This window comes from Oncorhynchus masou, chromosome 3, assembly GCF_036934945.1.
Source record: "Oncorhynchus masou masou isolate Uvic2021 chromosome 3, UVic_Omas_1.1, whole genome shotgun sequence".
Lineage (NCBI taxonomy): Eukaryota > Metazoa > Chordata > Actinopteri > Salmoniformes > Salmonidae > Oncorhynchus > Oncorhynchus masou.
This window is the reverse complement of record NC_088214.1, coordinates 11,109,235-11,124,115: the sequence shown is the minus strand read 5'-3', so window position 1 is coordinate 11,124,115 and position 14,881 is coordinate 11,109,235. Positions and strand designations below refer to the sequence as shown.

Sequence of the window (14,881 nt, the reverse complement as noted above, 5' to 3'; positions counted from 1 at the left end):
TCCACCCTCTGCCCTTCTCTACCTCTCTCCTTTTATCTGTCTCTCTCTCTTTCTCTTTTAATCCACCCTCTGCCCTTCTCTACCTCTCTCCTTTTATCTGTCTCTCTTTCTTTCTCTTATAATCCACCCTCTGCCCTTCTCTACCTCTCTCCTTTTATCTGTCTCTCTCTCTTTCTCTTTTAATCCACCCTCTGCCCTTCTCTACCTCTCTCCTTTTATCTGTCTCTCTTTCTTTCTCTTTTAATCCACCCTCTGCCCTTCTCTACCTCTCTCCTTTTATCTCTCTTTCTTTCTCTTTTAATCCACCCTCTGCCCTTCTCTACCTCTCTCCTTTTTCCTTTTATCTGTCTCTCTTTCTTTCTCTTTTAATCCACCCTCTGCCCTTCTCTACCTCTCTCCTTTTATCTGTCTCTCTTTCTTTCTCTTTTAATCCACCCTCTGCCCTTCTCTACCTCTCTCCTTTTATCTGTCTCTCTTTCTTTCTCTTTTAATCCACCCTCTGCCCTTCTCTACCTCTCTCCTTTTATCTGTCTCTCTTTCTTTCTCTTTTAATCCACCCTCTGCCCTTCTCTACCTCTCTCCTTTTATCTGTCTCTCTTTCTTTCTCTTTTAATCCAACCTCTGCCCTTCTCTACCTCTCTCCTTTTATCTGTCTCTCTTTCTTTCTCTTTTAATCCACTCTCTGCCCTTCTCTACCTCTCTCCTTTTATCTGTCTCTCTTTCTCTTTTAATCCACCCTCTGCCTTTCTCTACCTCTCTCCTTTTATCTCTCTCTTTCTTTCTCTTTTAATCCACCCTCTGCCCTTCTCTACCTCTCTCCTTTTATCTGTCTCTCTTTCTTTCTCTTATAATCCACCCTCTGCCCTTCTCTACCTCTCTCCTTTTATCTCTCTTTTCTTTCTCTTTTAATTCACCCTCTGCCCTTCTCTACCTCTCTCCTTTTATCTGTCTCTCTTTCTTTCTCTTTTAATCCAACCTCTGCCCTTCTCTACCTCTCTCCTTTTATCTGTCTCTCTTTCTTTCTCTTTTAATCCAACCTCTGCCCTTCTCTACCTCTCTCCCTTTATCCGTCTTTCTTTCTTTCTCTTTTAATCCACCCTCTGCCCTTCTCTACCTCTCTCCTTTTATCTGTCTCTCTTCTTTCTCTTTTAATCCACCCTCTGCCCTTCTCTACCTCTCTCCTTTTATCTGTCTCTCTTTCTTTCTCTTATAATCCACCCTCTGCCCTTCTCTACCTCTCTCCTTTTATCTGTCTCTCTCTCTTTCTCTTTTAATCCACCCTCTGCCCTTCTCTACCTCTCTCCTTTTATCTGTCTCTCTTTCTTTCTCTTTTAATCCACCCTCTGCCCTTCTCTACCTCTCTCCCTTTTATCTCTCTTTCTTTCTCTTTTAATCCACCCTCTGCCCTTCTCTACCTCTCTCCTTTTTCCTTTTATCTGTCTCTCTTTCTTTCTCTTTTAATCCACCCTCTGCCCTTCTCTACCTCTCTCCTTTTATCTGTCTCTCTTTCTTTCTCTTTTAATCCACCCTCTGCCCTTCTCTACCTCTCTCCTTTTATCTGTCTCTCTTTCTTTCTCTTTTAATCCACCCTCTGCCCTTCTCTACCTCTCTCCTTTTATCTGTCTCTCTTTCTTTCTCTTTTAATCCACCCTCTGCCCTTCTCTACCTCTCTCCTTTTATCTGTCTCTCTTTCTTTCTCTTTTAATCCAACCTCTGCCCTTCTCTACCTCTCTCCTTTTATCTGTCTCTCTTTCTTTCTCTTTTAATCCAACCTCTGCCCTTCTCTACCTCTCTCCTTTTATCTGTCTCTCTTTCTTTCTCTTTTAATCCACCCTCTGCCCTTCTCTACCTCTCTCCTTTTATCTGTCTCTCTTTCTTTCTCTTTTAATCCAACCTCTGCCCTTCTCTACCTCTCTCCTTTTATCTGTCTCTCTTTCTTTCTCTTTTAATCCAACCTCTGCCCTTCTCTACCTCTCTCCTTTTATCTGTCTCTCTTTCTTTCTCTTTTAATCCAACCTCTGCCCTTCTCTACCTCTCTCCTTTTATCTGTCTCTCTTTCTTTCTCTTATAATCCACCCTCTGCCCTTCTCTACCTCTCTCCTTTTATCTGTCTCTCTTTATTTCTCTTTTAATCCACCCTCTGCCCTTCTCTACCTCTCTCCTTTTATCTGTCTTTCTTTCTTTCTCTTTTAATCCACCCTCTGCCCTTCTCTACCTCTCTCCTTTTATCTCTCTCTTTCTTTCTCTTTTAATCCACCCTCTGCCCTTCTCTACCTCTCTCCTTTTATCTGTCTCTCTTTCTTTCTCTTTTAATCCAACCTCTGCCCTTCTCTACCTCTCTCCTTTTATCTGTCTCTTTTCTTTCTCTTTTAATCCAACCTCTGCCCTTCTCTACCTCTCTCCTTTTATCTGTCTCTCTTTCTTTCTCTTTTAATCCACCCTCTGCCCTTCTCAACCTCTCTCCTTTTATCTGTCTCTCTTTCTTTCTCTTTCAATCCAACCTCTGCCCTTCTCTACCTCTCTCCCTTTATCCGTCTTTCTTTCTTTCTCTAACCAAAACAAGAATGCATTGGCATGACGATAACACAGTACAACCCAACAGGCCAATATTGAAGAAAAGGAAATCACACAGAGAGTTTAGATGATAAAATAATCAACAAATACAATTGCAACAGGATGCTAAAGGATAAAATGTAAAACAGGGAGATTAATGAAGTTGAATGCGAGATGAACCTAGATCAGAGTGGGATAAAAAAAGAGTGATTCCCTTTCATGAGCAGCTCATTCTGCGAGCCTCCATACAGCAGAGAGAGCCAGAGTGTGTGGGTGAAACAGGTGGGAGGTGGAGAGGAGAACATGTCAGGCGTGAACAACAATACATTTGTTCTGAGAGGGAAAGAGAGAGAGGGGGAGGAAAACAGAGAAAGATAAAAAGACTGAAAGAGATGGAGAGATTGCTGGGGGCGTGTGTTGGTCATCAAATTCTATGAATTCTTAGCCAATGGTTCACCTGAGCTTCCAAGGTAATGGTAGATTACCAATGCCTATACCCATAGCAACAGAGTAGCCTGATGTACACTCACAACACAACATTTCATATGCTCTCTTTCACAACAGTGCCCTTTTCAGTGGGCTGCCCTAAGGCTCAAAAGTTCCAGCAAGTCATTACTTTCCAACCCCAGGGCTGGCTGGGGTATATCTCATGTTAACGGATTGCTTGCTGTGTACACTGTGGGCAGAGGGCAGACAAATATTGGTATTTAGCAAAAACAGAAGGATGAGTGGGTTTGAGGTGTGTGTATTCATTTGTTTTTTTGTCTCTGTGTGTGAATCTATGTGTGTTTGCGTGTGTGTGTGTTTGCCTGTGCCTGTATGTGTGAGTTTGCTTGCTTGTTTGCTGTCTAACACCCCACTGATAAACACTGTGCTGTGTTTGTCACGTTGTATAATGATTGGAAACAGGCGCAAGAATACGAAAATAGTTTTTTTTATGACACTACCCAAAATAGCGTAGGCCATGAACATGACGGGGACGAAGCTCCAAAACAAACAAACACACACATATACATATGTATATGTAATGTATACATATGTATATGTAATCCAAACAAAGAGCAAGATGTAAACCTATATATATATATATATATATACATACATATAATACCTACATATACGAGACCCATAACAACAATACACGGGACGAGACCCGTAACATACAATACATTACATATATGTAGACCCGTAACAACAATAAATGGGACGAGACCCGTAATGTATACAATACACGGGACAAGACCAAGATGTAAACCTCTAATAAATACATGGGACGAGACCCGTAAAAACAAGTACACACTAACACGGTAACACACAAGGCGATAGAACAGAGCACAGGTACTCACAAGACCAATGGACATGGAACAATAATCAACAAGGACCAAGGAGAACAGAGGGCACATATCTACACATACCAATCAGGGGAATGGGAACCAGGTGTGCGTAATGAGAGAAGACAGTCCGGGGTTGGTGGTAATGATCCAGTTCAGTGACGCCAAGAAGGGAATGAGCAGCAGTACCGGGGAATCTGTGACAGTTTAAGCCTTATCCTTCCACGCAGGTGTTTGTGAACAGAGCGAGACGCCTGTCCTTGAGACTCCTACTGCAGTAAGCCATCACAATAAAGCTGGGGTGAGACAGGGACTGAGGTAGCTATCCTGCCTGGCAGCTTCTGTGGCTTATAGGAGGACAAACCGAGGACAGACACCTCACTCCAGGCACTTGTGGACACATCTTTCTTTCTCTTGGAACCCACCCTCTACCCTTCTTTCTACCTCTTTCTATCTATCTCAAACTCTCTCCCTCTCATCTCTCTCTGAATGACTCCACCCTCTACCCTCCCTCCCTCAGCAGCACAAATAAAACCATATTTTCAGTCCTCTAAACAAAGAAAGAGGTAGAAAGAAGGGTAGAGGGTGGAGTCATTCAGAGAGAGAGATGAGAGGTTGATATCTCTCTCTCTGAATGACTCCACCCTCTACCCTTCTTTCTACCTCTTTCTTTCTATCGCAACCTCTCTCCCCCTCACCTCTCTCTCTGAATGACTAAGCCAGGGCAGACAGATACAGGAATATAGATACAGAGGCTCCATACACAGTGTTGTGAATTAATTGGATATGTTTAGAGGACTGAAAATATGGTTTTATTTGTGCTGCTAAGGGAGGGAGGGAGGGAGGGAGGGATGGAGGGAGGGAGGGAGGGATGGAGGGAGGGAGGGTGGGTGGGTGGAAAAAGAGGGATAGATGGATGGATAAAAGCCCTGTTTATGCTTCTTTTGATGAGTCAACCTGTCTGCCTGTCTGCCTGTCAACCTGTCTGCCTGTCAACCTGTCAAATTGTCAACCTGTCAGCCTATCTGCCTGTCAGCCTGTCTGCCTGTCAACTTGTTAACCTATCTGCCTGTCTGCCTGTCAACCTGTCTGCCTGTCAACCTGTCAAATTGTCAACTTGTTAACCTATCTGCCTGTCAGCCTGTCTGCCTGTCAACTTGTTAACCTATCTGCCTGTCTGCCTGTCAACCTGTCTGCCTGTCAACCTGTCAAATTGTCAACCTGTCAGCCTATCTGCCTGTCAGCCTGTCTGCCTGTCAACTTGTTAACCTATCTGCCTGTTTGCCTGCCTGTCAACTTGTTAACCTATCTGCCTGTCTGCCTGTCAACCTGTCTGCCTGTCAACCTGTCAAATTGTCAACCTGTCAGCCTGTCTGACTGTCTTTTCATCTTTATCTGTTTGTGTTTCCATTTGTGGCCCTGTTAATATTGTGTTAATACTGTCTTAAACTTAATAGGTGCACGAAGAGAGATCTGTGGAAACACATATAGTTGATCTGTTACTAGACTACCAGTTCCATAGTGATACATACTACAGGAGTAGCGTAAGAGATCTGTGGAAACACATATAGTTGATCTGTTACTAGACTACCAGTTCCATAGTGATACATACTACAGGAGTAGCGTAAGAGAGATCTGTGGAAACACATATAGTTGATCTGTTACTAGACTACCAGTTCCATAGTGATACATACTACAGGAGTAGCGTAAGAGAGATCTGTGGAAACACATATAGTTGATCTGTTACTAGACTACCAGTTCCATAGTGATACATACTACAGGAGTAGCGTAAGAGATCTGTGGAAACACATATAGTTGATCTGTTACTAGACTACCAGTTCCATAGTGATACATACTACAGGAGTAGCGTAAGAGAGATCTGTGGAAACACATATAGTTGATCTGTTACTAGACTACCAGTTCCATAGTGATACATACTACAGGAGTAGCGTAAGAGAGATCTGTGGAAACACATATAGTTGATCTGTTACTAGACTACCAGTTCCATAGTGATACATACTACAGGAGTAGCGTAAGAGAGATCTGTGGAAACACATATAGTTGATCTGTTACTAGACTACCAGTTCCATAGTGATACATACTACAGGAGTAGCGTAAGAGAGATCTGTGGAAACACATATAGTTGATCTGTTACTAGACTACCAGTTCCATAGTGATACATACTACAGGAGTAGCGTAAGAGAGATCTGTGGAAACACATATAGTTGATCTGTTACTAGACTACCAGTTCCATAGTGATACATACTACAGGAGTAGCGTAAGAGAGATCTGTGGAAACACATATAGTTGATCTGTTACTAGACTACCAGTTCCATAGTGATACATACTACAGGAGTAGCGTAAGAGAGATCTGTGGAAACACATATAGTTGATCTGTTACTAGACTACCAGTTCCATAGTGATACATACTACAGGAGTAGCGTAAGAGAGATCTGTGGAAACACATATAGTTGATCTGTTACTAGACTACCAGTTCCATAGTGATACATACTACAGGAGTAGCGTAAGAGAGATCTGTGGAAACACATATAGTTGATCTGTTACTAGACTACCAGTTCCATAGTGATACATACTACAGGAGTAGCGTAAGAGAGATCTGTGGAAACACATATAGTTGATCTGTTACTAGACTACCAGTTCCATAGTGATACATACTACAGGAGTAGCGTAAGAGAGATCTGTGGAAACACATATAGTTGATCTGTTACTAGACTACCAGTTCCATAGTGATACATACTACAGGAGTAGCGTAAGAGAGATCTGTGGAAACACATATAGTTGATCTGTTACTAGACTACCAGTTCCATAGTGATACATACTACAGGAGTAGCGTAAGAGAGATCTGTGGAAACACATATAGTTGATCTGTTACTAGACTACCAGTTCCATAGTGATACATACTACAGGAGTAGCGTAAGAGAGATCTGTGGAAACACATATAGTTGATCTGTTACTAGACTACCAGTTCCATAGTGATACATACTACAGGAGTAGCGTAAGAGAGATCTGTGGAAACACATATAGTTGATCTGTTACTAGACTACCAGTTCCATAGTGATACATACTACAGGAGTAGCGTAAGAGAGATCTGTGGAAACACATATAGTTGATCTGTTACTAGACTACCAGTTCCATAGTGATACATACTACAGGAGTAGCGTAAGAGAGATCTGTGGAAACACATATAGTTGATCTGTTACTAGACTACCAGTTCCATAGTGATACATACTACAGGAGTAGCGTAAGAGATCTGTGGAAACACATATAGTTGATCTGTTACTAGACTACCAGTTCCATAGTGATACATACTACAGGAGTAGCGTAAGAGAGATCTGTGGAAACACATATAGTTGATCTGTTACTAGACTACCAGTTCCATAGTGATACATACTACAGGAGTAGCGTAAGAGAGATCTGTGGAAACACATATAGTTGATCTGTTACTAGACTACCAGTTCCATAGTGATACATACTACAGGAGTAGCGTAAGAGAGATCTGTGGAAACACATATAGTTGATCTGTTGCTAGACTACCAGTTCCATAGTGATACATACTACAGGAGTAGCGTACTGTGCAGGAGGCTGTTGCTATCCTCACGATGAAGGCGGTGATGCTGAAACACACTGGTTTTCAATAACAACAAAGCATTTTCTATTGGTCTTCCAACAGTAGCTGAAAATGTCTCCCACGTCTGATCTATCACTGCAGACTTCTTTGTCCAGTCCAGGTCTTCATCATTCGCAATGTATCACTCGGACCATGCTATTGGCAGTGTCCGAGGGGTTTGTGGCAGGTTTGGTATTAATGACGTGTGTTGCCCTTTGACTCCGCTCTGCCTACTGTAGATGTATATATCTATATATATGTAGATGTACAGTGGGCCAAAAAAGTATTTAGTCAGCCACCAATTGTGGGCCAAAATACCAGCAACAGTGTGTGAAAACCTTGTGAAGACTTACAGAAAACGTTTGACCTCTGCCATTACCAACAAAGGGTATATAACAAAGTATTGAGATAAACTTTTGTTATTGACCAAATACTTATTTTCCAACACAATTTTTTCTCATTTGTCTGTCATAGTTGAAGTGATGAACATTACAGGCCTCTCTCATCTTTTTAAGTGGGAGAACTTGCACAATTGGTGGCTGACTAAATACTTTTTTGCCCCACTGTATATCTGTATATGTATGTGTATATATGTATATATATGTAGATGTATATGTATATATATATGTGTGCATATATGTAGATGTAGATGTTATATGGAAGAGCAGAAAGGAGGAGAGATGATAGTAACAAAAATAGATTTTTATATGACCTCACTTAGCCAACCCCCAGGGACGTGAGTAGTCACACACACACACACACACACACACACACACACACACACACAGGGGGACGGAGTAGTGTGTACACACACACACACACACACACACACACACACACACACACACACACACACACACACACACACTGGCACAGACATATAAATACAATAACAATTAGAAAATAAATAGATTCACTCAAAAGAAATCAGCACATTCCCCCCTGAATAATATCATCCATGGGGATTTCATTAGGCACACAGAAATCTCTCACAATCTCATGGAATTATTCGCTGCTAACAACAACTCGAGCCTCCTGTACTATATATAGAACGAAGCTCTTGACGTTTAAAGCTCAGAAGAACCCCCACTAATATTGACCAATCTACAGAAAACCTGAGGGTTATCTCCTAAAATGAATTAAGAGTCATGTTAACCTGTTTCATGTGTTGGGAGGGGAGGCCAGTGTGTAGATAGTGGGTTAACCTGTTTCATGTGTTGGGAGAGGAGGCCAGTGTGTAGATAGTGGGTTAACCTGTTTCATGTGTTGGGAGGGAGGCCAGTGTGTAGATAGTGGGTTAACCTGTTTCATGTGTTGGGAGGGGAGGCCAGTGTGTAGATAGTGGGTTAACCTGTTTCATGTGTTGAGAGGGGAGGCCAGTGTGTAGATAGTGGGTTAACCTGTTTCATGTGTTGGGAGAGGAGGCCAGTGTGTAGATAGTGGGTTAACCTGTTTCATGTGTTGGGAGGGGAGGCCAGTGTGTAGATAGTGGGTTAACCTGTTTCATGTGTTGGGAGGGGAGGCCAGTGTGTAGATAGTGGGTTAACCTGTTTCATGTGATTCACAGTAATCCTGTGGATTTTATGGGTGAATCACCTTGTTTTGCTTCAACAGCTGATTAAGGAGACAGACCTTCTATATGATGATTGATGACGGCAATTTACGTTAATGAAGTGATGAATATCACATGATGTACAACCATGATACATGTAGTGAATCAGTCAATGTGCTAGTATTGAAAGGCAGTGATAATCTAGTGATTCAGTCAATGTGCTAGTATTGAAAGGCAGTGATAATCTAGTGAATCAGTCAATGTGCTAGTATTGAAAGGCAGTGATAATCTAGTGAATCAGTCAATGTGCTAGTATTGAAAGGCAGTGATAATCTAGTGAATCAGTCAATGTGCTAGTATTGAAAGGCAGTGATAATCTAGTGAATCAGTCAATGTGTTAGTATTGAAAGGCAGTGATAATCTAGTGAATCAGTCAATGTGCTAGTATTGAAAGGCAGTGATAATCTAGTGAATCAGTCAATGTGTTAGTATTGAAAGGCAGTGATAATCTAGTGAATCAGTCAATGTGCTAGTATTGAAAGGCAGTGATAATCTAGTGAATCAGTCAATGTGCTAGTATTGAAAGGCAGTGATAATCTAGTGAATCAGTCAATGTGCTAGTATTGAAAGGCAGTGATAATCTAGTGATTCAGTCAATGTGCTAGTATTGAAAGGCAGTGATAATCTAGTGAATCAGTCAATGTGCTAGTATTGAAAGGCAGTGATAATCTAGTGATTCAGTCAATGTGCTAGTATTGAAGGGCAGTGATAATCTAGTGATTCAGTCAATGTGCTAGTATTGAAAGGCAGTGATAATCTAGTGATTCAGTCAATGTGCTAGTATTGAAAGGCAGTGATAATCTAGTGATTCAGTCAATGTGCTAGTATTGAAAGGCAGTGATAATCTAGTGATTCAGTCAATGTGCTAGTATTGAAAGGCAGTGATAATCTAGTGATTCAGTCAATGTGCTAGTATTGAAAGGCAGTGATAATCTAGTGAATCAGTCAATGTGCTAGTATTGAAAGGCAGTGATAATCTAGTGATTCAGTCAATGTGTTAGTATTGAAGGGCAGTGATAATCTAGTGATTCAGTCAATGTGCTAGTATTGAAGGGCTGTGATAATCTAGTGATTCAGTCAATGTGCTAGTATTGAAAGGCAGTGATAATATGGCCTATGGTATCACAGCTGGGGGTGGGTGCGAGAGAAAGTGTGTGTGGGCGTCTGTCTGTCTTTCCGTCTGTCCTCTCACTGCCCTGCTCACCTGTCCTTCCATGTCTGTCTCTCAATCAGCCAATCTATGAGTATTGTATCTGGTATGGTGTGGGTACGTCTGATGAGACAGCATTGTCTGGTTGTTGGCTGTAGGGCAAAGACAGTCTAGCGATCTCTTTTAGAACATTTCTGCCGTAGGGCCCGTCTCACAAACATCAGCGACTCTGGGTGACAGGCTCATGCTGTGTACTGTAAGTATGACAGATTGGTCCGGCCCCCTGGTGGCTTGTTTGGGGCAGAGAGAGAGAGAGAAGGATCAGAGCATAGACAGAACAGTAGGTTTACTCCAAGAAAGAGAAGGGGGTTATAGAGAGATGTAGTCAATGTAGAATACCTAGCAAGTTAACTGTGTGATCCACTTTGTGAGAGAGAGAGAGAGAGAGAGAGAGGGCATTCTATGCCATCAAGAGGAACATAAATTTCAACATACCAATTAGGATCTGGCTAAAAATACTTGAATCAGTCATAGAGCCCATTGCCCTTTATGGTTGTGAGGTCTGGAGGTCCGCTCACCAACCAAGACTTCACAAAATGGGACAAACACCAAATTGAGACTCTGCACGCAGAATTCTGCAAAAATATCCTCCGTGTACAACGTAGAACACCAAACAATGCATGCAGAGCAGAATTAGGCCGATACCCACTAATTATCAAAATCCAGAAAAGAGCTGTTAAATTCTATAACCACCTAAAAGGAAGCGATTCCCAAACCTTCCACAACAAAGCCATCACCTACAGAGAGATGAACCTGGAGAAGAGTTCCCTAAGCAAGCTGGTCCTGGGGCTCTGTTCACAAACACACCCTACAGAGCCCCAGGACAGCAGCACAATTAGACCCAACCAAATCATGAGAAAACAAAAAGATAATTACTTGACACATTGGAAAGAATTAACAAAAAAACAGCGCAAACTAGAATGCTATTTGTCCCTACACAGAGAGTACACAGCGGCAGAATACCTGACCACTGTGACTGACCCAAACTTAAGGAAAGCTTTGACTATGTACAGACTCAGCGAGCATAGCCTTGCTATTGAGAAAGGCCGCCGTAGGCAGACATGGCTCTCAAGAGAAGACAGGCTATGTGCTCACTGCCCACAAAATGAGGTGGAAACTGAGCTGCACTTCCTAACCTCCTGCCCAATGTATGACCATATTAGAGAGACATATTTCCCTCAGATTACACAGATCCACAAAGAATTCGAAAACAAATCAATTTTGAAAAACTCCATATCTACTGGGTGAAATTCCACAGTGTGCCATCAGAGCTGCAAGATTTGTGACCTGTTGCCACGAGAAAAGGGCAACCAGTGAAGAACATGCACCATTGTAAATACAACCCATATCTATGCTTATTTATTTTATCTTGTGTCCTTTACCATTTGTACATTGTTAAAACACTGTATATATATATATATAATATGACATTTGTAATGTCTTTATTGTTTTGAAACTTCTGTATGTGTGATGTCTACTGTTAATTTTTATTGTTTATTTCACTTTATATATTATCTACCTTACTTGCTTTGGCAATGTTAACACATGTTTCCCATGCCAATGAAGCCCTTGAATTGAATTGAATTGAGAGAGAGAGAGAGTGAGAGAGAGAGAGAGAGAGAGAGAGAGAGAGAGAGAGAGAGAGAGAGAGAGAGAGAGGACGGACGGAGAGACAGACATGGAGTGTGTGTACATGCCTGTGTTTGTTTGCTTGTGCATGTGAATGTCTGTGTGTGGAAGCAAAACAAAATGAGTGCCAAAGTAAACCAACCACAATACATCCATCACTCCATCCCTGCCAGTCTCAGACCCCACTCCATCCCTGCCAGTCTCAGCCCCCACTCCATCCTTGCCAGTCTCAGCCCCCACTCCATATCTGCCAGTCTCAGCCCCCACTCCATCCCTGCCAGTCTCAGCCCCCACTCCATCCCTGCCAGTCTCAGCCCCCACTCCATCCCTGCCAGTCTCAGCCCCCACTCCATCCCTGCCAGTCTCAGCCCCCACTCCATATCTGCCAGTCTCAGCCCCCCACTCCATCCCTGCCAGTCTTAGCCCCCACTCCATCCCTGCCAGTCTCAGCCCCCACTCCATCCCTGCCAGTCTCAGCCCCCACTCCATCCCTGCCAGTCTCAGCCCCCACTCCATCCCCGCCAGTCTCAGCCCCCACTCCATCCCTGCCAGTCTCAGCCCCCACTCCATATCTGCCAGTCTCAGCCCCCACTCCATCCCTGCCAGTCTCAGCCCCCACTCCATCCCTGCCAGTCTCAGCCCCACTCCATCCCACCAGTCTCAGCCCCCACTCCATCCCTGCCAGTCTCAGCCCCACTCCATATCTGCCAGTCTCAGCCCCCACTCCATCCCTGCCAGTCTCAGCCCCACTCCATCCCTGCCAGTCTCAGCCCCCACTCCATCCCTGCCAGTCTCAGCCCCCACTCCCATCCCCGCCAGTCTCAGCCCCCACTCCATCCCCGCCAGTCTCAGCCCCCACTCCATCCCTGCCAGTCTCAGACCCCACTCCATATCTGCCAGTCTCAGCCCCCACTCCATCCCTGCCAGTCTCAGCCCCCACTCCATCCCCGCCAGTCTCAGCCCCCACTCCCATCCCCGCCAGTCTCAGCCCCCACTCCATCCCTGCCAGTCTCAGCCCCCACTCCATCCCTGCCAGTCTCAGCCCCCACTCCATCCCTGCCAGTCTCAGCCCCACTCCATCCCCGCCAGTCTCAGCCCCCACTCCATCCCTGCCAGTCTCAGCCCCCACTCCATCCCTGCCAGTCTTAGCCCCCACTCCATCCCTGCCAGTCTTAGCCCCCACTCCCATCCCCGCCAGTCTCAGCCCCCCACTCCATCCCTGCCAGTCTCCAGCCCCCACTCCATCCCTGCCAGTCTCAGCCCCCACTCCATCCCTGCCAGTCTCAGCCCCCACTCCATCCCTGCCAGTCTCAGCCCCCACTCCATCCCTGCCAGTCTCAGCCCCCACTCCATCCCTGCCAGTCTCAGCCCCCACTCCATCCCTGCCAGTCTCAGCCCCCACTCCATCCCTGCCAGTCTCAGCCCCCACTCCATCCCTGCCAGTCTCAGCCCCCACTCCCATCCCCGCCAGTCTCAGCCCCCACTCCATCCCTGCCAGTCTCAGCCCCCACTCCATATTTGCCAGTCTCAGCCCCCACTCCATATCTGACCCCACTCCATATCTGCCAGTCTCAGACCCCACTCCATCCCTGCCAGGTCACTCACCCTCCATGGGAGTGTTGCTGTCGGGCCGGTTTGCAAACACAACATCCACGTACTCCAGCTGCATCCTCTGTAGGGAGCTCCTCAGACCTGGGGACAGAGAGAGGGAGAGAGGGGGGTGGGTGGAAGGAGGGAGAGGGAGGGAGGAGGGTGGAAAGAGGGAAAGGGAGGGGGTGGGGTGAAAGAAGGAGAGGGAGGAGGGTGGGTGGAAAGAGGGAGAGGGAGGAGGTTGGTGGAAAGAGAGAGAGGGGAGTGGTGGGGAGAGAGAGGGGGGAGTATGGTGGGGAGAGAGAAAGGGGGAGTGAGGTGGGGAGAGAGGGGGAGTGAGGTGGGGAGAGAGAAAGGGGGAGTGTGGTGGGGAGAGAGAGTGGAGGAGTGTGGTGGGGAGAGAGAGCGGGAGTGTGGTGGGGAGAGAGAGAGAGGGGGAGTGTGGTGGAGAGAGAGAGGGGAGTGTGGTGGGGAGAGAGGGGGGAGTGGTGGGGAGAGAGAGAGGGGGGAGTGTGGTGGGGAGAGAGAAAGGGGGAGTGTGGGTGGGGAGAGGAGAGAGGGGGAGTGTGGTGGGGAGAGAGAAAGGGGGAGTGTGGTGGGGAGAGAGAGGGAGGAGTGTGGTGGGGAGAGAGAAAGGGGAGTGGTGGGGAGAGAGAGGGGGGTGTGGTGGGGAGAGAGAGAAGGGGGAGTGTGGTGGGGGAGAGAGAAAGGGGGAGTGTGGTGGGGGAGAGAGAGAGGAGGAGTGTGGTGGGGAGAGAGAAAGGGGGAGTGTGGTGGGGAGAAGAGAGGGGAGTGTGGTGGGGAGAGAGAGGAGGAGTGTGGTGGGGGGAGAGAGAGGAGAGTGTGGTGGGGAGAGAGAGGGGGAGTGTGGTGGGGAGAGGAGGAGGATTGTGGTGGGGCGAGAGAGTGGAGGAGGGTGGTGGGGAGAGAGAGGGGGGAGTGTGGTGGGGAGAGAGAGGGGGGTGTGGTGGGGAGAGAGAGGAGGATTGTGGTGGGGCGAGAGAGTGGAGGAGGGTGGTGGGGAGAGAGAGAGGAGGAGTGTGGTGGGGAGAGAGAGAGGAGGAGTGTGGTGGGGAGAGAGGGGGGGAGTGTGGTGGGGAGAGAGAGAGAGAGGGGAGTGTGGTGGGGAGAGAGAAAGGGGGGAGTGTGGTGGGGAGAGAGAGAGGGAGGAGTGTGGTGGGGAGAGAGAAAGGGGGAGTGTGGTGGGGAGAGAGAGAGGGGGAGTGTGGTGGGGAGAGAGAGGAGGAGTGTGGTGGGGAGAGAGAGAGAAGAGTGTGGTGGGGAGAGAGAGGGGAGTGTGGTGGGGAGAGAGAGGAGGATTGTGGTGG

General features: G+C 46.0%; 1 protein-coding gene across 2 annotated transcripts in view; it reads right to left on the bottom strand.

Annotated features, from left to right (window-relative positions):
* kcnab1b (potassium voltage-gated channel subfamily A regulatory beta subunit 1b) overlaps positions 1–14,881 on the bottom strand; it is an 85,184-nt gene that overhangs the window by 10,846 nt on the left and 59,457 nt on the right. For both annotated transcript variants that reach the window (XM_064930802.1, XM_064930808.1), the window contains one exon: positions 13,569–13,655. In XM_064930802.1, coding sequence (XP_064786874.1) covers positions 13,569–13,655 — 87 coding nt within the window. The remainder of the gene's footprint in view (positions 1–13,568; positions 13,656–14,881) is intronic.